Below are 22,217 nucleotides of genomic sequence, written 5' to 3' on the forward strand. Positions count from 1 at the left end.
CTACAAGAGGGCGACCTTATGTTGCCCTAGATCGAAGGGATGGCTACTTTCATATCCCCATCCACCCTTGCACATCACAAATACCTAAGATTTGTAATTGCTGACAAACATTACCAGATCAGGGTCCTCCCTTTTGGAGTCACCACTGCTTACAGGGTCTTCACAAAGTGCTTAGCAATAGTGGGTGCACACCTCGGAAGACAAAATGTACACGTGTTCCTGTACTTAGAAAACTCACCCATCAAAGCTAGCACACTACCACAGTGCCAATATCACACACAGATGACCGTGGACCTGCTCTACACACTTGGATTTACCATCAACTTTGTCACATCCCTTCAGAAACAGTCCTTTCTAGGAGCTACTCTCAATGCAGAGTTGGAGCTAGCACACCCCAATCCGGCTCTGGTTCAGTTTTTAGTCTCTTCTTCAGTTTCAGGAGAAACGTACATACACAGTCAGGACTATCATACGTCTTTTAGGGATGATGGCCTCCTGTATTGCCATTTTTCCCCATGCCAGACTCCACATACGTCCCCTGTGGCAGTGTCTGTCTCCTCAGGGGTCTCAGTCACAGGGTCACCTGGAAGATCTAGTGTTATTAGACCGCCATAATGACCCCTGTCAGCAATAGTGGAACAACACCAACCTGTTGAAAGGGCAGCCTTTTCTGGACCCTGGGCCTCATGTCATTCTGACCACGGATGCATCACTGTCTGGTTGGGGTGCCCACCTTCAACACCTCACAGCACAAGGCTTCTGGGATCCCAGTCACCAATCCCTACATATCTTTTACCTTGAGCTTCAGGCAGTGTTTCTAGCCCTAACATATTTATTCATTGCCAGGTTGTCTTCGTCCGCATTGACTATATGACAACTATGTATCATCTACAGAAACAAGGCGGGGACACGGTCGTCCCAATTGTCACAACTCTCTAACACAATATGGAAGTGGGCTCTTTGCCTGACGGCAGATTATCTCCCAGGAACGGACAACGCCTTTGCAGACTTGCTCAGCAGGGTGCAGCAACAAGCCCACAAATGGGAACTCCAGCTGCAAGTTGTTAAAAAATACTTCATATAATGGGGAACTCCTCACATAGACTTTATAGCCACAGCAGAAAACGTAAAAAGCCTAAGCTCCACCTCCAGGTACCCACACCTTTTATCTAAGGGCAACCCTCTATGGATGAACTGGTCAGGGATATTTGCTCACGCTTTTTGACCTCCCCTTCATTCCATTTATGGTTTGGAGGATGAGGCAGACCTCTCTCACCATGATCATTGTAGCTTCCACTTGGATGCATGAGCCCTGGTTCACCACACTTGTGGACCTCTCAGTTCCCCACAAGAAGCTCCCCAACTGGACGGACCTCAAAATCAAGGTCATATCAAACATCCAGACCGCCAAGTAACTCAACCTTGTGATATGGCTCCTGAAGTCATAGAGTTTGGCTCCTTAGGATTGCCTGCAGAATGTATGGACATTCTCAGGGAAGCTTGTAGACCCTCACCCAGAGCATGTTATGCTGCCAAATGGAAATGTTTTGTATGCTACTGCCAACCCAAATGTATTAATCACATTGAAGCTACTGTCCAAGAAATTGTTTGCTATTTGTTCCTCTTACAAAAAGCAAATGTAGCTTACACTTCCATTAACTTACATCTCACAGCTATAGCTGCATATCCACAGAGTAGACAACATACTTCCTTGTCCAGAATCCCAGACATCAAAGCTTTCATGAAAGGTCTTAAAAGGGTTATTCCACCTAGAGTGCCTCCTACACCATCCTGGAATCTCAGTATTGTGCTTACCAGGCTCATGGGCACTCCTTTTGAACCACTTCATTCTTCAGTATATTTCTTGGTTAGTGAGCTCCAGACCATAACCGTAGAAGAACCTTTCTTCCAAATTTATAAAGACAAGGTTGTCCTTCGCACAAACCTGAAGTTCCTTTCTCATGTCGTTTCCCAATTCCATATCAACCAATCCATTGAACCAACAGTCTTTTTTCCGCAGCCTGACTCAGTTGCAGAAAGAGCCCTTCACACTTTAGATGTTAAACGTGCATGATGATTTACATTGACAGAACTAAAGACTTTAGGAAAACTAAACAGCTCTTTGTAGCTTTTTCACTACCCCACAAAGGCAACCCAATATCCAAAAATAGCATAGTTAGATGGATAGTAAAATGTACACAAACTTGTTATGCTAAAGCAAAGAGACAACTACCTGTCACTCTTAGAGCACGCTCTACTAGGAAAGAAGGAGACACTATGGCTTTCCTTGGAAATATACCGATGGCTGATATCTGTAAGGAAGCTACATGATCTACACCACATACAGCTCGATTGTGGGCAAATCTGAAGCTCATACCCCCAAATCTTTCTGACCACAGTACAACCTGCCAGCCATACGCAAATCAGTCTTGACAAATTGCAAGCATTCCTTCAATCACCTTTTGTGTGTTTCATGTACCGCCCTAATTGGCATGGGTATGCCCAGATGTGGGTCCTCTGCTCACTGTGTCACTGGAACCAAGCTGACCCTGGCTGATGAGCCCATAACTAGGGTGAAATTGGACCTGGGTGTTCCAGTTCAGGGAGGACATGGCGTGGCAGTTCGGGCTGGACTGTTCCCATGAGGAGGAGATGTACACTTAAACATTCTAAATCTACTTTTCTCTGGTTTCTCTTTGTTTTGCCAACACACAGAAGAAATGGCCAGAATGAAAAATGAGGTGAGACCTTCAAGGTTGTAGGATTAGACGAAAAAAAAAGGTACTACAAATCTCAATTCAGTTGCAAGGATAGTTGTTTTTACCATTGGAATTTGTGCTTTGATTCTAAGCAAAACCACCTCCACCCAAAAGGTGTTAAGATGCCATCTTATGCAACTGAAGAAACCGACATATTGCTGAAGAATCTAGCGATCGAGCCAGTACACCTCAAAGGAAAAGGTATGTACTCCAGGTACTTCCTTACCCTAAAAAATAAAAGACTTGCAGAGGAAATTCAGACCAATATTGGATCTACAAAATTTCAACAAGTTGTTCAGGAGACTGAAGTTTTGAATGTTGGCCCATCATAAGATCTTCCCTCACCTAAAGTACGGCTGCTGTGCAGTAGTTCTCAGAGACTCCTATTGCCACATCCTCAAAAGCAAAATGCACAGGAAATATCTGAAATATGTTTCAGGAATGGTACATCACCGGTTTGCAGTTCTGTCTTTCAGCCTCAAAACGGCTCCTCACAAGTTTTCAAAATCCAAGGCTGTAGTGGCAACCCATCCAAGACATCAAGGGGCGTTCATGTGTCTGTTACTTGGCACGACCAATGGTAAAAATGCATATCTGGCAGTGCTGGTCTCCCCCATGCGTTTTTTGAGTCAATGCTGACAACAATATCCATGGCATAAATCCATCCCAGAGAAGTAGCCTGGTGGCAGCCCTCCAAATGCTTAAAGATGTGATCAGGGACTTCATATAAAGAGTTCTGCATGGCATAGAGAGATCTAGGCAGATAAACAATTTTGTATAACTCTGTCCGACCCGAGCAATCACTGTGGTAGTTGGCATCAGTGGGCTACATCTCTGGTGGCCCTCGAGCAGCCAGTCCAGATTATGCTTGAAGAACCTTTTCTGATTAGTGGTAACAATGATGCCTAGGTAGGTAAAACCCTTGCCATCCCACAGGATTGGGCATTTACATCCCTCACTGTGTTGCTGTTTTGTCAAGGGAAAGGCTTTGAACTTTCCCCAATTAATATGAATGCCGGAGTATCTCCCAAAAATTCTTTGGATCTCAATGATTCTCATGATCGACCCCTCTGGATCTGCTAAGATTTTTCTGCATAGAGTGAGACTTTATCCCAGTCGTGGTGCCATCGGAGTCACTGAAACAGGGCATCCTGTCGAATCTAGATGACCACCGGTTCTATGGCAATCGCAAATAAGAGGGGGGAGCTTTGCCGGTTGCCCCTTCTCAGTGCGATTTCATCCAACAGAGTTCTGTACCTTCAGACTTCCTCTATTGGTCGCGTATATTACAGACATGAGCAGGTCCGGACCAAAGCCCATCTGCTCCGACACTGACATCAGATTGGGCAATTCTAGCTAATATAATGTTTTTTTTTTTTTTTTGTGTCTAGCATCAGCACTGCTGTTAATCCACCCCTTCCCCCACACACCAGACACCCAAAGAGTCTCTGGAGGTTGGGCTTGGTTGAACGTTAAGATATAAATTCTGATTGGTTGTCAGGCACAATATTATGAATGACTTTCTCAAGGGGATTAGCCAGCACATTCACTAGCACCTTTGTCTCAATATTTAGTAGTGAGATCAGCCAATATGAGGCTCACTGCTCTAGCAGTTTCCTGGGTTTGTGAAGGAGAACTATAATTGTCTAAGGTTCCTGGGCAACTCCTCTTTTACTCTGGCTTCATGTAGCATGACGTGTGAGAGGAAATGGGGTGTACTCAATGGTGTTGTTGCGTGACCTCACCATGTAATACAGTTACCAGCCCCTTTAGTACCAGTAGGTTACGCTGGCTAAACCTTCTAGCGCAACCATGGGTAGCTGTGGCTCTGAGCAACAACACTTACACAAAGAAACAAGTGTAAAGGATTTACACAGTACAAAAACAATTGAAGGAGTACACAGTACACTCCAGAAGTCCGACACCAATTCATAAAATCAGATTCCCTGCAGAGTCTGGAGCTATAGAATTTATAAGCTATAGTAAACATGCACTTTTACACTTAACCACAAACAAGCATTGGCAAATTAGCAAATGTGACACTTAAAAAAAAGTTTTCACAGAAAACTTTGGTCCATTGTCAATGCTGTTACTTAGAGTTACAATAGGGAACCAACTCAGACAGGAAGCCAGTCAGAGGGATTAGCAATGTCCACAAAAACAATTACCGCAAAGGTAGAAGCAGTTTTCAGTGAGTTCCAGGCACTTTTATCTCTTTGCTTTAGGTTCCTATGGAATGGTCCTGATGTAAGGATTACCATATGCTTCAGATGCAACGCAGTTGACTGGGATCTTCCTGCGGCTACTCCTTGGTTCATGAGCTTGGTGAGGTGGTCTTGTCCAGAGTGATAGACATCCCTCAAAGTCCTCTTGGTCCTGGTCGAAGTCCGGTCACCACTTAGATACCAGTCAGTAGGTCACAGCAGAATCATTCCTTGGATGGTAAATCGCCATCTGGGCGACCAGGCTGTCCTATGACGACTGTCCCGGGCTCAGCGAATTCAGGTGCAACTTTGAATGTCTGATCCTAGTCTCTGGTGCTGCATGGTGACGAGAAGGGGCAGCTTGAAGATATGGTCTAGCAATGTGCCCAAGTAGGCTTCTTCAGCTGATTTCTTCCTCTGCTGCAAACAGGTCAGCCAGCTGACCCTTAGAGTCTCTTGTTTCAGCTGAGCTCCAGCGACAGCTTCTCCAGGAGCACGACACAGCAAGCACAGTCTCTCTCCTTTGCTAGCTACCAAGTTCAGCTGGTACAGTGCATGCTGATATAGCCTCTCTCTGTCAGATCTACAGTGCAGCAGTCCTCCTTCGGTCAGTCTTCCAATCCTTATGAGATCTAAGTTCTGGCTCCTAGGGGTGCCCTATTTATGCTTAGAAAATGCCCTTCAGTTAGGATGCAGTTGGTAGCCAATGGGCCGCCAGATTCCTTTCCTCCTGATGACCACTTCCTATGAAGTGTGGCATGTGGCTCTCCCTGGATGCACCATTCTGCCCACTCCCAACATGGCAAAACCCCTCCTGGATGTCTAGAGCTGCCTAACCCAAAAGTGAGGTGTGGCTATCAAGAGGGCTAAATACCCGGTCTCCTTCCTCTCTCCTTCCTTAGTGACATTAGGTAGAAGCATTTCCTTCCAGTGTTGATGTGTTTTACCCCTTTACTCGGAACACATTTGAAAAATTATGGTGGGAGGCCATTTAGACCAGGGCCTTCCTGCTCTTGACTTGTGTCAGGGCCTCTTCTGGTATCCTTTCCATATATCCCCCTCCAGTAGTTTACTCTATTCCTTTCCTACAGTGGTAATCAGGAGGTCTCAAAGAATGGAGGTCAACTCCCTTCCCTTTGTCATGTCTGTGCATGGTGTAAATAGACCCATAAGAGCTTTCATAGGCCTGTGCAATTTCTTTACTAGGCTTTTCCAGTGTGTTCCCTCATGCATACCTGCTGCACCCATATCTGGCCTTCCTCCTGCTGTGAGAGTCAAGCTATACATTTTCTGGACTTATTCCCCATGTCATACCCTTTGAGTCTTTGAGTCTTCTATATGTCCTCTGCATTAGGGTTATTTATTCTTCCCTTGTCTTATCTACTTGTGAAGACAGGGCTGCATTTGAAGTATCCACAAGTTGCCCTTCCCGTGCTGTCAATCTCTCCTTTAATTCCCTGCATTCCCATTTCTTTTCTTTCTGTTTCCCGAAGGTATGTGATATAATGTACCCCCTCACTGCTGTTTTGTTTGCTTCCCATACTGTGATGTCTGAGGAAACCGTTCTACATTATCCGTAAAGAGTTGTCTATAGCTTCCTGTATAAGTAATCTCATCTTGTCTCCCAGTTGGTCAATTCCCAGAAATCTAATTTCCGTTCTGCTCTGGTTCTGAGCTTTTGTTGACCCGGGGTTGTGATGAAGAGGTAATCATCTGAAATAAAGCTTGGGAGGTATTCCGTGTCTTGGTAACACCCCACTTGTTGTGCGGTTACTAAGAAATAATCTAGTTGGGACATGGACCTCATCTGATTGGACGTGCAGGAGTATTGCTGCTTATTGCTGCTTCTCTGTGTGTGGGTTTCCAGGTGGTTTACTAGGGCCAGAGCATCTAGGAAGGTTTGCAACCTAGTGTCATCCCTTGGATGCCCCTCCGCCTTCACCACGTCTTGTATTTGCCCCTGCCCAGAAAGGCAGAGTTAGGAACCACAGAGGGCGTTTCCTGAATTAGGATTAAATTAGGCAAGTGCTCACTGGATATTTCATGACTTGCCCGTTTTAGGTCACTACCCATCCTGTTCATGTTCCAAGAAAGGATTTTAAGGGGCTAACTCCTCGTCCAGGACATCTAGCATTCTCTGTCAGGACCCCCCCCTTTTCTGGTTATTGGGGCTTTTTGAATCACAATCACAATCACAATTTCCTATACAAAGCTGCTGCTATTGTCATCCCCCATCGACCCACCCGCCCAACACACCCACCATTCCTTCCATCATGCGATGTGAATTGAAAACTCCCAGCCTTTCTGCACCCCCACCCTCCTTCAGTGCCCACAATGCTTGTGTCCCTTCTCCAGGTAGGTTAACCATCATCAGCGTTTGCAGAATAGTGCCAAGATAAGTAAATGGGACCTGGTTCCGCAGGCTGGATTGCCAGTTACTGTTCTTCACACCTCCCTGGTGTCCTCTGGTGTTCCCCTGTCCAAATGGTCACTGGGCTCCCCATTCCAGCGGGCTTGTTCCTTACCCTATGTCCTCTGTCGTCATCGTGGTCACCACAGGTAGCTCAATGTCCTCCATATCCTCCAGAGTCTACACACAGGGTGGCCCATTTATTACCAGTGATCCATGGATGGACATATTGGAGTTCCTCCTCCACTTTAACCATGTGTGTCTGCGCCTGATCCTTTGTGGGTGCCCCCCCCTCCCCTGGACTGCCACTGCTGACGTAGTTTCTTTTTTTTTCTTGTCCTTCTAGTCGGTCCTGGCTCATACTCTGCTCCCGAGCCTCTGGCATATCATGTTCATTCTGTTCCAGCCAATCTCAAACCACTGTCTCCGAGGGGAAGAAGTGTGATTCCACCCTCTCTGTCACCATTAGTTTTGGGATAGAGCCAAGCATTTTTTATATGGAGTCATTGGAGATGGTTGTTTACTGCCAGAAATGTTTCCTGTTATCTCTGGATCACTGTGGTGTTGTCAAGGTAATGTTTAACAGGTTCCCTTTGATTTGCCAGGGTTCATGAGAGCGTGCCAGTTGGAGGTTGGTCTTTAAAATGTAACCAACCTGCCACTATTGTGCATGGTAGGGCTCCTGGCACTGGTGGTCGCCCTGGTACCCTGTGAGCATGTGCCACTGTCAAGAACTTTGGGAGGCTGCCCCCTACAACTCTCAACAATAATCCGTTTTCCACAAATAGTTTTGTGCAGGAGCCTTCAGTGTTTTCCAGATTTCCAATAAAGCGTACATTACGACGACTCAAGCGCCACTCTGCTTCATCTAACTTCTCCATTAGGGTGGTCACTTCCTTTTGCACACGCTGCAGATGTGGGTGTTGGGCCAGCAGAAACAGCTGGGGGAGGGATGTTGGTTGTTGGGCCAGCAGAGACAGCTGAGGGAGGGAGGGTGGGAGTTGGGCCAGCAGAGACAGCTGAGGGAGGGAGTGTGGGTGTTGGGCCAGCAGAGACAGCTGAGGGATGGTGGGTGTTGGGCCAGCAGAGACAGCTGAGAGAGAGAGAGAGAGAGAGAGAGAGAGAGAGAGAGAGAGAGAGAGATAGAGGGAGGGAGTGTGGGTGTTGGGCCAGCAGAGACAGCTGAGAGAGAGAGGGAGGGTGGGTGTTGGGCCAGCAGAGACAGCTGAGGGAGGGTGGGTGTTGGGCCAGCAGAGACAGCTGAGGGAGGGTGGGTGTTGGGCCAGCAGAGACAGCTGAGGGAGGGAGGGTGTTGGGCCAGCAGAGACAGCTGAGGGAGGGAGGGAGGGAGGGAGAGTGGGTGTTGGGCCAGCAGAGACAGCCGAGGGAGGAAGGGTGGTTGTTGGGCCAGCAGAGGCAGCTAAGGGAGGGAGGGAGGGTGGGAGGGTGGGTGGTGGGTCAGCAGAGGCAGCTGAGGGAGGGAGGGAGGAAGGGTGGGTGGCAGCTGGACCAGCAGAGACAGCTGCGGGAAGGAAGGGTGGGTGTTGGGCCAGCAGACAGCTGGGGGAGGTAGGGTGGGTGTTGGGCCAGCAGAGACAGCACATATAGGGGGTTATTACAACTTTGGAGGAGGTGTTAATCTGTCCCAAAAGTGACGGTAAAGTGACAGATATACCACCAGCAGTATTACGAGTCCATTATATCCTATGGAACTCGTAATACGGCTGGTGGTGTATCCGTCACTTTACCGTCACTTTTGGGACGGATTAACACCTCCTCCAAAGTTGTAATTACCCCCATAGTATCTTCTGAATATAGTATATTCTGCATGATATAGAACATATAGTATCTTCAGAATTTCCTGTTCTACGATACAAACAAAAAACCCTTGAAATGCATAACATAGATTTTTCCTTGATCTTCTAATACAGTATTTTATGTGCCACTCCTATCAAACCTACCAGGGTACATATATATCTGAATAGTTTTTAAATCACTGCTGAGGTTAATTTCAGGTCCCGTGTAGATTTTTTGCACAGTGGTTTATTGGCAGAACTTCATCTTGACATTTATAATTTTGTAAGATAGGTGTAATTTTGAATTGTTTTATTGATTTATTTGGACTTTACCTCTTCAGTGAGAGTTGTTTATTTTTAAAAGTTACTGTGCTTGTCGAATTCCATGCTTGCTATAATATTCTTGTCTCTAGAACAGTGTAGGTGTTGAATTAACCTCAAATCTGTAAAATCCCCTAGTAGGAAAATGGCTCCCTGTTGCAGTTACTCCCTACTTTTTGCCTGATACTGATGCGGACTTAACTGAGAAGTGTGCTGGGACCCTGATAACCAGGCCCCAGCACCAGTGTTCTTTCACTAAAAATGTACCATTGTTTCCACAATTGGCACACCCCTGGTACACAGATAAGTCCCTTGTAAAAGGTACCAGTGGTACCAAGGGCCCTGTGACCAGGGAAGTTCCCTAAAGGCTGCAGCATGTGTTGTGCCACCCTTAGGGACCCTTCACCTAACACACTTACTTACCTCACAATCTAACCACTAGCCCCAGGAACTGTTGATTTTTGCACAGTGTCTACTTTTAAAATAGCTTATTGCCATTTTAACAAAAACTGTATATGTTATTGCTCTAATTCAAAGTTCCTAACTTACCTGTGTGGAGTACCTTGCATTTTATGTATTTACTTCAAACCTTGAACTTGTGGTTCTAAAAATAAATTAGGAAAATATATTTTTCTATATAAAACCTATTGGCCAGGAGTAAGTCTTTGAGTGTGTGTTCCTCGTTTATTGCCTGTGTGTGTACAACAAATGCTTGACACTACCCTCTGATAAGCCTACTGCTCGACCACACTAACACAAAATAGAGCTTTAGAATTATCTAATTTTGACACTATATTACCTCTAAGGGGAACCCTTGGACTCTGTGCACTCTATCACTTTGAGATAGTATATACAGAGTCCACTTCCTACACCCCTGTCATCAATGAATGTGATAATCTCTTCCAATCATTAGGTTCAGTGAAGATATATGGCAGATGCCACTATATCCAAGAAGACTTCTCAGAAAGTGCAAGAATCACACTATAAGGAAGAACAAGGTGGTAATCTGTAGATGTTCTTAGTGGAATGTATGTATCTTTATCCTGTACTTGCCATTTTGATGGAACTGTTTTCGTTTGGATGACGGTTTTCAAATTATATTTTAGTCCCCCCGGAAACAAAGAATAGAGAAACAAAACTTTTAATTTGGTCATTCTATCGGGATACCATATTGAGAATTCAGACACTCATGCTTGTTAAGTGAGAAATAATATTTCAATTTGACTTCCCGTACCTCTATGTCTAGGATGGTGATTGCCATCTACCCATGTTAGCAAAGAGTTTGCACTATTTTATGTCACTGTAATGTATTAACTGTTAATAGCGGTATGAACAATTCTAAATATATTTACTGTAATTGGAACCATTCTCATGCATGTTCTTAATTTATTTTGCAGAAAAGCGAATCATCGAAGACAAAGGGAAATAAAGAGTTTTCCAAAAAAAATTATCAATCAGCTGTCAAATTGTATACTAAAGCCATTCAATACCAGTACGTGCAAAGCATTTCTACATTAAATGTGAATAGTAGTATTTTTAAATACAGGCATGAATTTTGATGACTGATTTAAACTACTGTTAAAAGGTTAAAAAATAAACCCTGTTGATATCCATTTAATATTGTGTCTTCAATTAGACACACAGTGCCAAACAATTACATTTGGTTGACAACTCGTACATCTCTAAGGACTTTGACTCTGGGAGTTTCATGGAACAAATATCAGTGCATTCTTGGAGAGGATTAGTGATAGTTTGAGCAAAAAATCATGCTACACAGTAGTGCCTGTGATAGCAACGCTGTAAATATGTTTGTCAGAGTTTCTATTGAAAAGGCATTTTTGTTTTCTTGTTAACTTTCCAAAAGAAGTTAATCCTACTTGGGTTTGGCATGGCACATTTTGTGCTGCAGAAACAAAAAAGGATATCTGATAGAGACTTCTAGTTGCAGATTTCTTACCTTAGAATTTCCCCAGGCGTCAGACTGGTTCTGGAGAATTTTCTTCAAGCAGTGCCCTTGCACACCGTCAGGTGACGTTGGTCGACTCAGTGTCAATCATTGGCATTGTGATCGCCTTGATGATGTCGCAATTGAATATAGACACCACACTGGCACTTTGACGTCAATTTCTTTTTGCAGCTTTCCACACCAATAGCGCAGAGCCTTCTAGAACACTGAGAATGGTGCACCAGAACTAGGTACCTGAAAGGGTATATCCCTGTCCCTAGTGCAGGGAGGATGGGCGGGTCGGTAAGGAATCTGCAATTTGAATATGCCTCGACCAGATAAATTGTTACCAAAGGTGAGTAACTTGTTCATCTGATAGAGACTTCTAGTTGCAGATTCCTTACCTTAGAATAGACACCCAAGCAATCCCATCCTCGGCGGTGGCCTGTGAACCAAGATCATACTAGAAAGTCCTGCAGGACCGAACAACCAAAGTAGCCGTCTCTGCGGACCTGACTGTCCAGGTACCGTCAGGTGCGTCGGCCAACTCCTTGTCCGTTGACGTCATGGTCATGGTCATATATAGACGCCACCTCGGAACACTGACGTCCGTTCTTTTCATTCCGCACCAGGCACACATCTGGAGAGAGCTACCCTTAGTCATTTTTTGACTAGCTTCGACCTTTTTTTATTTTATTTTTTTTGTCCTCATTCACTTGTCCAGCCTCTCGATGAGGGAGATCAGTTCAACTAACATTCAGTCTCCCCCTAGAGACTCCTGTCCAGGACAGTCCGCATCTCTGATTAGCAAAGCCTTACCGGCCCGCCTTCAAAGCTGCCGGAAACCTGCCTTGGTGTAATCACAGGACAAAACCTCATTCTTGCGATTCCAACCATCTTTTCAATGGGTCCCAAAATTTGTACTTTTTATTTGCTTCCTCTTTATCCCTTACATCTAAAGTTACATTATATAATAATGAATCCTTCCACTCTCGCGCCGTCGGGGGAGAAACACTTATCCATTTCTTACATATCTCCCGCCTTGCCAACATCATCATATAGAAAAGTAATTTGGCATTATCTTTTGTTAAATTCCTGGAATCCAATTGACAACCAAAAATAACCAAGGAGGGGCTTACCTGGTACTTTAAAGGTATAATTCTGTTAACTATCTCACCAACCTCTTTCCAAAACAAACTGAGCTGGGGACACTCCCAGAACATGTGAATGTCGCCTGCTAGATCCATACCACACTTTTTACAGCTAATCGAGGTACCTTCCATCAATTTAGACCGTTTCCCTGGGGACCAGAAGGCCCTGTGAATGGAAAACAAATGATTTTGTCTTAGACAGGCAGGTTTGACTGTAGAATACAATAATGTAATAGATACTTGCCATAATTCTCTTATCTGTACTCCTGGCAAGCATTCTCCGCAGATTTCTTCAGGCAAGCGAAATTCTCCATCCACCGTTTCAATCAATGTCCAATACCATCTTGCAACTTCTTTCTTTCCGAAAGGTCTTGATATAGTAATTCTTCCAATTTGTTAGAACAACCCACCTCTTCTTTGACGCTCTTCACCCAACTCCATATTTGCAGGTATTTAAATTTGGAAAGATATCCATCTACCTTTATATTAAGGTCCTCATAGGGGAGTAACTCCCCTTCAGTACAAAGCTGTCCCCATTGTACAAGCCCAGCCTCCTTCAAAGGTTTAGCCAAGGCGTCTCTAGTCCATTCCGGTGAGCCCGGAGCATCCCAAATAGGCGCATATTTACTATAAAATGGTAACTTGGTAGCCCTCCTTAGATCATACCAAACGTTAGCAGAATCTTGCAATATTTTAAACCTCACCTTTTTGAAATATTTAGGATCCCCAAATTTATAGAGAAACCCTGACTGTGTATCATAATTGGATTCCATCATAACTTTAAGAACCTGCCCCAACTCTGAAATCTTTGACCCATTCAATACCCCCCTTATGTTCTTAATGAACACCGCCCAAGCATAATATTGACGATCCGGCAGCGCTAACCCTCCCTTCTCCTTCCTCCGCCTCAATTTCTTCCATGCAATTCGCACACCTTTGGAGGCCCAAATAAAGCTGCTAAGTCTCCCCTGTAATTTACCCAGCCTTTCTTTCTTATATTTCAAAGGGACCACATTGAAAATAAAAATTAACTTGGGTAATATCGTCACCTTCACTAAATTAACCCTCCCGAAAATGGTAAGAGGTAGATTAACCCAACTCTTAATTAATTTACTGACATCTAACATAACTCTCATATTTTAACCCCTGCTATTTTGTCTATATCTTGTGTGATCACAATGCCCAAATATTTCAATTCCTTCTTAATTAAAACACTCTCCTCTCGCATATTCCAGGTCATAATTTCATTTTTTTCCTTATTAACCGCTGATCAAGCAGTTTCCCCAAATTCTCTTGTCCGTTCTTCCAATGCCGGTAGGGTTTGCTGTAGATTCGCTGTGTACACCATCAGGTCATCTGCATACAGAGCAACTTTCCTACTCCAAGCCCCACCTCTAAACAGGACTATCTTCTGTTCTCTTCTAATCTTGCTAGCCAAAGGTTCGATATACATGTTGAATAACAATGGTGATAGTGGACATCCCTGTCTAGTTCCCCTCCCAATTTTAAAGGGGCGTTTTAAAGTACCATTGACCAAGATTTTTGCCTCCGCATTCTGGTATACTATCTACAATGCCCTAGTAAATTTCTCTCCCAAATTAAAAACCTCACAAAGGGTACCCAGATACGCCCAATTAACTCTGTCAAAGGCCTTTGTGGCATCGATCATCACTAGGGCCAATGGTTCCTTATATACTTTAGCTATGTCTATGGAGCCTATCAGGCTCTGAGTCAACTCGATCTTTTTGTCGTAATTTTTTTTAGTCTTTTGGTGCGTCGAGGGGTTGTAGGAAAGTACCATCTTGCCTGGCATGTTACCCTCATATTTCACTGTATATATGTTGTTTTAGTTGTATGTGTCACTGGGACCGTGCCAGCCAGGGCCCCAGTGCTCATAAGTGTGCCCTGTATGTGTTACCTGTGTTATGACTAACTGTCTCACTGAGGCTCTGCTATCCAGAACCTCAGTGGTTATGCTCTCTCATTTCTTTCCAAATTGTCACTAACAGGCTAGTGACCTATTTCACCAATTTACATTGGCATACTGGGACACCCTTATAATTCCCTAGTATATGGTACTGAGGTACCCAGGGTATTGGGGTTCCAGGAGATCCCTATGGGCTGCAGCATTTCTTGTGCCACTCATATGGAGATCTGGCAATTCTTACACAGGCCTGCCTTTGCAGCCTGAGTGAAATAACGTCCACGTTATTTCACAGCCATTTACCACTGCACTTAGGTAACTTATAAGTCACCTATATGTCTAACCTTTACCTGGTAAAGGTTGGGTGCTAAGTTACTTAGTGTGTGGGCACCCTGGCACTAGCCAAGGTGCTCCCACATTGTTCAGGGCAATTCCCCGGACTTTGTGAGTGCGGGGACACCATTACACGCGTGCACTATACATATGTCACGACATATGTATAGCGTCACAATGGTAACTCCGAACATGGCCATGTAACATGTCTAAGATCATCGTCTAGCTCAGACCCGGGCACTGCCAAACTACCTTTCCCGGGGTTTCACTGCAGCTGCTGCTGCTGCCAACCCCTCAGACAGGTTTCTGCCCTCCTGGGGTCCAGCCAGGCTTGGCCCAGGAAGGCAGAACAAAGGACTTCCTCAGAGAGAGGGCGTTACACCCTCTCCCTTTGGAAAAAGGTGTTAGGGCTGGGGAGGAGTAGCCTCCCCCAGCCTCTGGAAATGCTTTGATGGGCACAGATGGTGCCCATCTCTGCATAAGCCAGTCTGCACCGGTTCAGGGATCCCTCAGCCCTGCTCTGGCGCGAAACTGGACAAAGGAAAGGGGAGTGACCACTCCTCTGACCTGCACCTCCCCTGGGAGGTGCCCAGAGCTCCTCCAGTGTGCTCCAGACCTCTGCCATCTTGGAAGTAGAGGTGCTGCTGGCACACTGGACTGCTCTGAGTGGCCAGTGCCAGCAGGTGACGTCAGAGACTCCTTCTGATAGGCTCCTTCAGGTGTTGCTAGCCTATCCTCTCTCCTAAGTAGCCAAACCTCCTTTTCTGGCTATTTAGGGTCTCTGCTTTGGGGAATTCCTTAGATAACGAATGCAAGAGCTCATCCGAGTTCCTCTGCATCTCTCTCTTCACCTTCTGCCAAGGAATCGACTGCTGACCGCGCTGGAAGCCTGCAAAACTGCAACAAAGTAGCAAAGACGACTACTGCTACCTTGTAACGCTGATCCTGCCACCTTCTCGACTGTTTTCCTGGTGGTGCATGCTGTGGGGGTAGTCTGCCTCCTCTCTGCACTAGAAGCTCTGAAGAAATCTCCTGTGGGTCGACGGAATCTTCCCCCTGCAACCGCAGGCACCAAAGAACTGCATCACCGGTCCTCTGGGTCTCCTCAGCACGACGAGCGAGGTCCCTTGAACTCAGCAACTCTGTCCAAGTGACTCCCACAGTCCAGTGACTCTTCAGTCCAAGTTTGGTGGACGTAAGTCCTTGCCTCCCCACGCTAGACTGCATTGCTGGGAACCGCGTGTTTTGCAGCTACTCCGGCTCCTGTGCACTCTTCCAGGATTTCCTTTGTGCACAGCCAAGCCTGGGTCCCCGGCACTCTAACCTGCAGTGCACGACCTCCTGAGTTGTCCTCCGGTGTCGTGGGACCCTCCTTTGTGACTTCGGGTGAGCTCCGGTTCACTCCACTTCGTAGTGCCTGTTCTGGCACTTCTGTGGGTGCTGCTTGCTTCTGAGTGGGCTCTTTGTCTTGCTGGGCGCCCCCTCTGTCTCCTCACGCAATTGGCGACATCCTGGTCCCTCCTGGGCCACAGCAGCATCCAAAAACCCTAACCGCGACCCTTGCAGCTAGCAAGGCTTGTTTGCGGTCTTTCTGCACGGAAACACCTCTGCACGACTCTTCACGACGTGGGACATCCATCCTCCAAAGGGGAAGTTTCTAGCCCTTGTCGTTCTTGCAGAATCCACAGCTTCTACCATCCGGTGGCAGCTTCTTTGCACCCACAGCTGGCATTTCCTGGGTATCTGCCCACTCCCGTCTTGATCGTGACTCTTGGACTTGGTCCCCTTGTTCCACAGGTACTCTCGTCAGGAAATCCATCGTTGTTGCATTGCTGGTGTTGGTCTTCCTTGCAGAATTCCCCTATCACGACTTCTGTGCTCTTTGGGGAACTTAGGTGCATTTTGCACCCCACTTTTCAGGGTCTTGGGGTGGGCTATTTTTCTAACCCTCACTGTTTTCTTACAGTCCTAGCGACCCTCTACAAGGTCACATAGGTTTGGGGTCCATTCGTGGTTCGCATTCCACTTCTAGAGTATATGGTTTGTGTTGCCCCTATCCCTATGTGCCCCCATTGCATTCTATTGTGACCATACATAGTTTTCACTGTTTTCTATTGCTATTACTACATATTTTGGTATTGTGTACATATATCTTGTGTATATTTGCTATCCTCATACTGAGGGTACTCACTGAGATACTTTTGGCATATTGTCAAGATTCAAGTTGCAGGTAAGTATTTCAATAGTTTCGTATTTCCCACATGTATCAATAGCACTTTGTTTGAAATCGATAAGTTATACAGTTCTTGAAAATAATTGGTCTGTTTTACAACTTAATGCAATTTTCAGAAACAATTCCTAGGGGTAAGAAAAGTTAGATTGTTTTACAGGTAAGTACAAAACTTACAGTTCGAGTCTCCGGTGGTTAGAAAGTCCACCGGTTGGGGTTCAAGTAGACCCTAAATACCCACCACCAGCAACACTGGGCCGGCTGGGTGCAGAGGTCAAAGTGTAGGCAAAATTAACATGGGCTCCTATGGAGACTGGGGGCACTCTGTTTCAGATCTGCAGGCAAGTAAGTACCCGCGACTTAAGAAGGCAGACCTGGGGGGGGTTTAGAGGAGCACTGGGGGAAGCCACAAGTAAGCACAAAACATACACCCTCAGCTGCACTGGGGCGGTCAGGTGCAGGGTGCAAGCATGATGTCGGGTCTCCAATAATTCTCTGATGGGACACCGGAGGTCACTCAGAGGCTGCAGGCGAGGTCCAGGGGGTCAACTTGGGCAAACCACAGGGAGGAGGGCCGCCTGTTGAACATTGCTGCACTGGGGGGCAGTTTCTCCAAGGCCTAGGGGCTGCAGGTGCAGTGGGTCTTTAGGCGTCGGATATCTTCGGCCGGAGCTTTCGCGGTCAGGGGGGTCCTTGGAATTCTCTCTGCAGGCGTTGTCGTGGAGGGATGTCAACCCAGGGTGGGCACTTGCTCAGAATCGCCTGGGAATCCTCTCTAGCTGGTTGGGCCACCCTGACATGGGCCGTGGGTGTCGGGTGCAGACAGGTTAGGATTCACACATTCAGAGTGAGGTTGGAGTTCTTAGTTGTTGGTTTCTTCTTGGACAGGGCCGGTGTCCACAGGAGTTCTTGGTCCTTTTAGGTGCAGGGCAGTCCTCTGGAGCTTGGCAGAGGTTGCTGGTCCCCTGGGGCACTGTAACACGAGGTCTGAGCCTTTGAGGATCACTGCCAGGTGTTACAGTTCCTGCAGGGGGAAGTGTGAAGCACCTTCACCCGGAGCAGGCTTTGCTTCTGGCCTCCGAGAGCACAAAGGCCCTCACCCTATGGGGTCAGAAACTTGTCTGTCAGTGGCAGGCTGGCACAGACCAGTCAGTCCCACACTAGAGGATTGGGTTAATATACAATGGGCATCTCTAAGCTGCTCTCTGAGTGCTTTTTAGAATAAATCCAATTCTGGCATCAGTGTGGGTTTATTGTGCTGGGAAGTTTGATATCAAACTTCGCAGACTTCAGTGAAACCATTATGGAACGGTGGAGTTCGGAATGACAAACTCCCAGACCATATACTCACATTGTCAGTCAAGTCAGCATCAATATCAGACAAAGTGTGGGTGAGGGGGACTGCAACAAGGGCCTGTTTCCTACAGTGTCTCCATCTGGAGGTGGCCCAAGGTCTCTTTCAACAATGGGGAGAGCCTTGGTTAGATCTCTTCGCCTCCGCTGAGCACATGCAATGTCAGCCGTTTTGCACGTTGGAGTTTCCAATGCGGCACTTGCTCAGTGACACTTTTTGTCACGAGTAGAATTCAGGCCTCCTTTACACCGTCCCACCAATACCACTTCTGCCCACAGGTCTGAAGATCAAGAGAGACCGGGCCCAAGTAGTCCTTTTGGCTCCAGACTAGGCACGAAGAATATGGTATCCTGAGCTCTTGAGCATGGCTACAGATCCTGCAATCAGATTGCCCATTCGGGAGGATCTTCTGTCACAGCAGCAGGGGACAGTTCTCCACCCGAAACTGTCCAGCCTTTGTCTTCTTGCGTGGAGTTTGAGCAGTGGCAGTTGACAGCTTTCGACCTTCCGCCCGAAGTCTGTAGCCAGGTGCCCCTCCACCAAAATGGTATGTGCCTCTTGTTGACATAAATTTGAGGCATGGTGTACCAACAAGTCTGCTGATCTCATCTCTGCACCTCTGTCTGAGGTTCTCTTGTTCATCCTCTCTCTTGCCCAGGAGGTCTCTTCTTTGGGTACCTTTAAAGGCTACTTATCTGCCATCTCGGCCTTTCTCAGATTGCCAGACTATCCTTCCTTATTCAAGCCTCCCATTGTTGGGAGGTTCCTTAAAGGACTCACACATTTGTTTCCTCCGACCCCATTCATTATGGCCCAATGAGGTTTGAACCTCGTCCTTACCTACCTCATGTGGGCCCCTTTTGAGCCGCTTCACAATTGTCCCTTGTGGCTCCTAACATTAAAAACTGCTTTCCTGATTGCCATCACCTCCCCTCACAGAGTGAGTGAGTTTCAAGCTCCTTTGTTGAAAGTATCCATTTTTATCTGTACATCCTGACAAAGTGGTGCTTCGTACCTGGGCCTCCTTTCTTCATAAGGTTATTAAGCCTTTTCATGTAGGCCAATCCATCCCTTTGCCTACTTTTTACGCATCCCCACATCCCTCTTTTGAAGAGAAGAGGCTCCAACATCTGGATTTAAAAAGAGCGTTGGCGTTCTACCTCAATCGTACTAACGATTTCTGGGTGGACGATCAACTCTTTACAGGATATGTGGGTGTGAAGGAAGGGCAGGCGGTGCAGAAGTGAACTGTCTCGCGATGGGTGGTGTTCTGCATCAAAATGTGCAAAGCTTGACAAACCAAGCAACCCCTAGAGGGGTTGCCTGTTCACTCCACCAGAGCGGCTTCTGCCACCACAGTGTTGGCACGTGGAGTTCCTGTCCTGGACACCTGCCAGGCAGCAGTGTGTGCATCTCTGCACATGTTCACAAAACATTACTTCCTGGACAGTCAGGTCTGCAGAGTTGGCTACTTTGGTTGTTCGGTCCTGCAGGACTTTCTAGTATGATCTTGGTTCGCAGCCCACTACCGAGGATGAAAGTGCTTGGGTACCTAAACTAAGGTAAGGAATCTACAACTAGAAGTCTCTATCAGATGAACAAGTTACTTACCTTCGGTAATGATTTATCTGGTAGAGACATATTCAAGTTGCAGATTCCTTACCGATCCACCCATCCTCCCTTGCACTAGGGACAGGGATTTACCGTTTCAGGGCCCTAGTTCTGGCACAACATTCTCAGTGTTCTAGATGGCTCCGTTCTACTGGCATGGAAAGTCGTGAAAAGAAACTGACGTCAAAGCGCCAGGGTGGTGCCTATATTGGACTGCGACATCATCAAGGCAACCACGATGCCAAATAGGGACATAGTCGACCAATGCCACCTGACAGGGCGGAAGGGTACTGCTCTGAGAAAATTCTCCGCATCCAGTCTGATGCTTGGGGCAATTCTAAGGGAAGGAAACTATAACTAGAATATGTCTCTATCGGGTAGATCATTACCAAAGGTAAGTAACTTGTTCATTCGGAAGTACTGTACAGCTATAGTGTGGCCCCCCTATACTGATTATAGACAACCCTTACTGTTAGTGAGTGCAGGAAAGTATTCTCTTTTTGGCATGGTTACCCCCCCTTTTTGCCTGCTGGCAGTGTGTTTTGACTGTGTTCACTGGGCTCCTGCTAACCAGGACCCCAGTGCCAGTGTTCTCACCCTCTAAATTTGGTTGTCCCTGAGTTAGTACACCCCACAATTGGCATACTCTTGTCCCCATGTAAGTCCCTAGAATTTGGTACCTGGGTACCCAGGGCATTGGGGCACCAGGGGTTTCTCCATGGGATGTGGCATGTATTGTGCCACCCATGGGAGCCCATACAAAATGTGTCTGCAGGCCTGCCATTGCAGCCTGCATGAAAAGGTGTATGCAGAACAAATGATTTCCTTTGGGAGTGGAAGGTAACACACTCTCTCTTTGGAAATGGGTGTGACTGGCTTTGGAGGGGCTTCTCCCCCAAACAACTGGTATGCTTTGAAGGGCACATTTGTTGCCTTCAGTGCATAAACCGGTTCACACCGGTTCAGGGACCTCCAGTCCCTGCTCTGGTGCAAAACTGAACAATGGAAAGGGGAGTGGCAACTGCCCTGTCCATCAGCAATGTAGGTGGTGCTCAGTGCTCCTCCAGAGGGTCCTTGGGTTCTGCCATTTGGTTCCCAAGGTTGGCAGGGAAGTCTGGGAGCATCTGAGTGTCCAGGCCAGGCAGGTGACATCAGTATTGAAGTAGGATTCCGACATGTTTGATACCACACATGCCTAGATTTGGAGTTACCATTATGTAGCTGGACATAGATAGTAACCTATGTCCAGTACACGCATAAAATTGCATCCCAGCTCCCAGGAAAATGGAACTGGAGTTTGTGGGGCCACCTCTTCTAGTGCAGGGGTGCCCTCATGCACGGGTACTTGCACCCTGCCCTCTGGGCTAGGAGGGCCTCCCATAAGGGTGACTTACAGTGATCTGGTGCATTGACCTGGCAGTGAAAGGGTGCATGCACCCTTTCATGCAGGCAACAATGGAAGGCCTACAGAGAGGTTTTCCATGGGCTCCCATGGGTGGCATACTACATGCTGTAGCGCATGGGGGCCCCTGGTGCCCCAGTGCCTTGGGGACCATATGCTAGGGGCGTACATGGGGGCACCAGTATGCCAATTGTGGAGTGTACAACTGAATTTAGGGAAAGAGAGCTCAGTCAGTGGGGTCCTGTTTAGCAGGATCCCAGTGAACACAGTCAAATCATACTGACATTAGGCAAAAAGTGGGGGTAACCATGCTAGAAGAGGGTGCTTTCCTACACTAACCATAACACTCTTCCCAGGGAAGTCATAGACACAAATCTCACCTTTTCATCACATTATTCATGCATGCTAAGGCGAGACACAAGAGAGATATGAGAAGTTTTCAATGCATTTATTGTAACAATCGTAATCTTGCATAGAGAGAATGAGCTGCAATAACTAGGCAGGTAAAACAAAGTAAATTGACCAGCATGATGAACAGGGTAAGGAAAATTAATAATTCAGCCATAGTAAACAAGTTCCAGGCATTCTAGAGGTTCCTCCCTAAGACTATACTGAGAGCATAGCGGGTTTACCCTTCTGCCTAGCCTAATCTAAGGGACTAGCCTTTACCCCCATACCTGTAACTGGTGTCAGGATTCTGCCTGTAGTGTCGATTGAAGTCCTCCTCAGGAAGCTGGTAGATTAGCGCCAGCAGAGCTGCATGTCAAAGACGGCGTT

The 22,217-nt window shown here is 46.6% G+C and overlaps 1 protein-coding gene across 1 annotated transcript in view; it reads left to right on the top strand.

The window, feature by feature from the left end:
- The window catches only part of LOC138248710 (E3 ubiquitin-protein ligase TTC3-like), a 1,210,547-nt gene that overhangs the window by 250,485 nt on the left and 937,845 nt on the right, over positions 1 to 22,217 (top strand). Inside the window, exon 9 of the mRNA XM_069202542.1 lies at positions 10,888 to 10,982. Within this exon, the coding sequence (XP_069058643.1) occupies positions 10,888 to 10,982 (95 nt within the window). The remainder of the gene's footprint in view (positions 1 to 10,887; positions 10,983 to 22,217) is intronic.

This window comes from Pleurodeles waltl, chromosome 8 (genome assembly GCF_031143425.1).
Source record: "Pleurodeles waltl isolate 20211129_DDA chromosome 8, aPleWal1.hap1.20221129, whole genome shotgun sequence".
In the NCBI taxonomy this organism is placed as follows: domain Eukaryota; kingdom Metazoa; phylum Chordata; class Amphibia; order Caudata; family Salamandridae; genus Pleurodeles; species Pleurodeles waltl.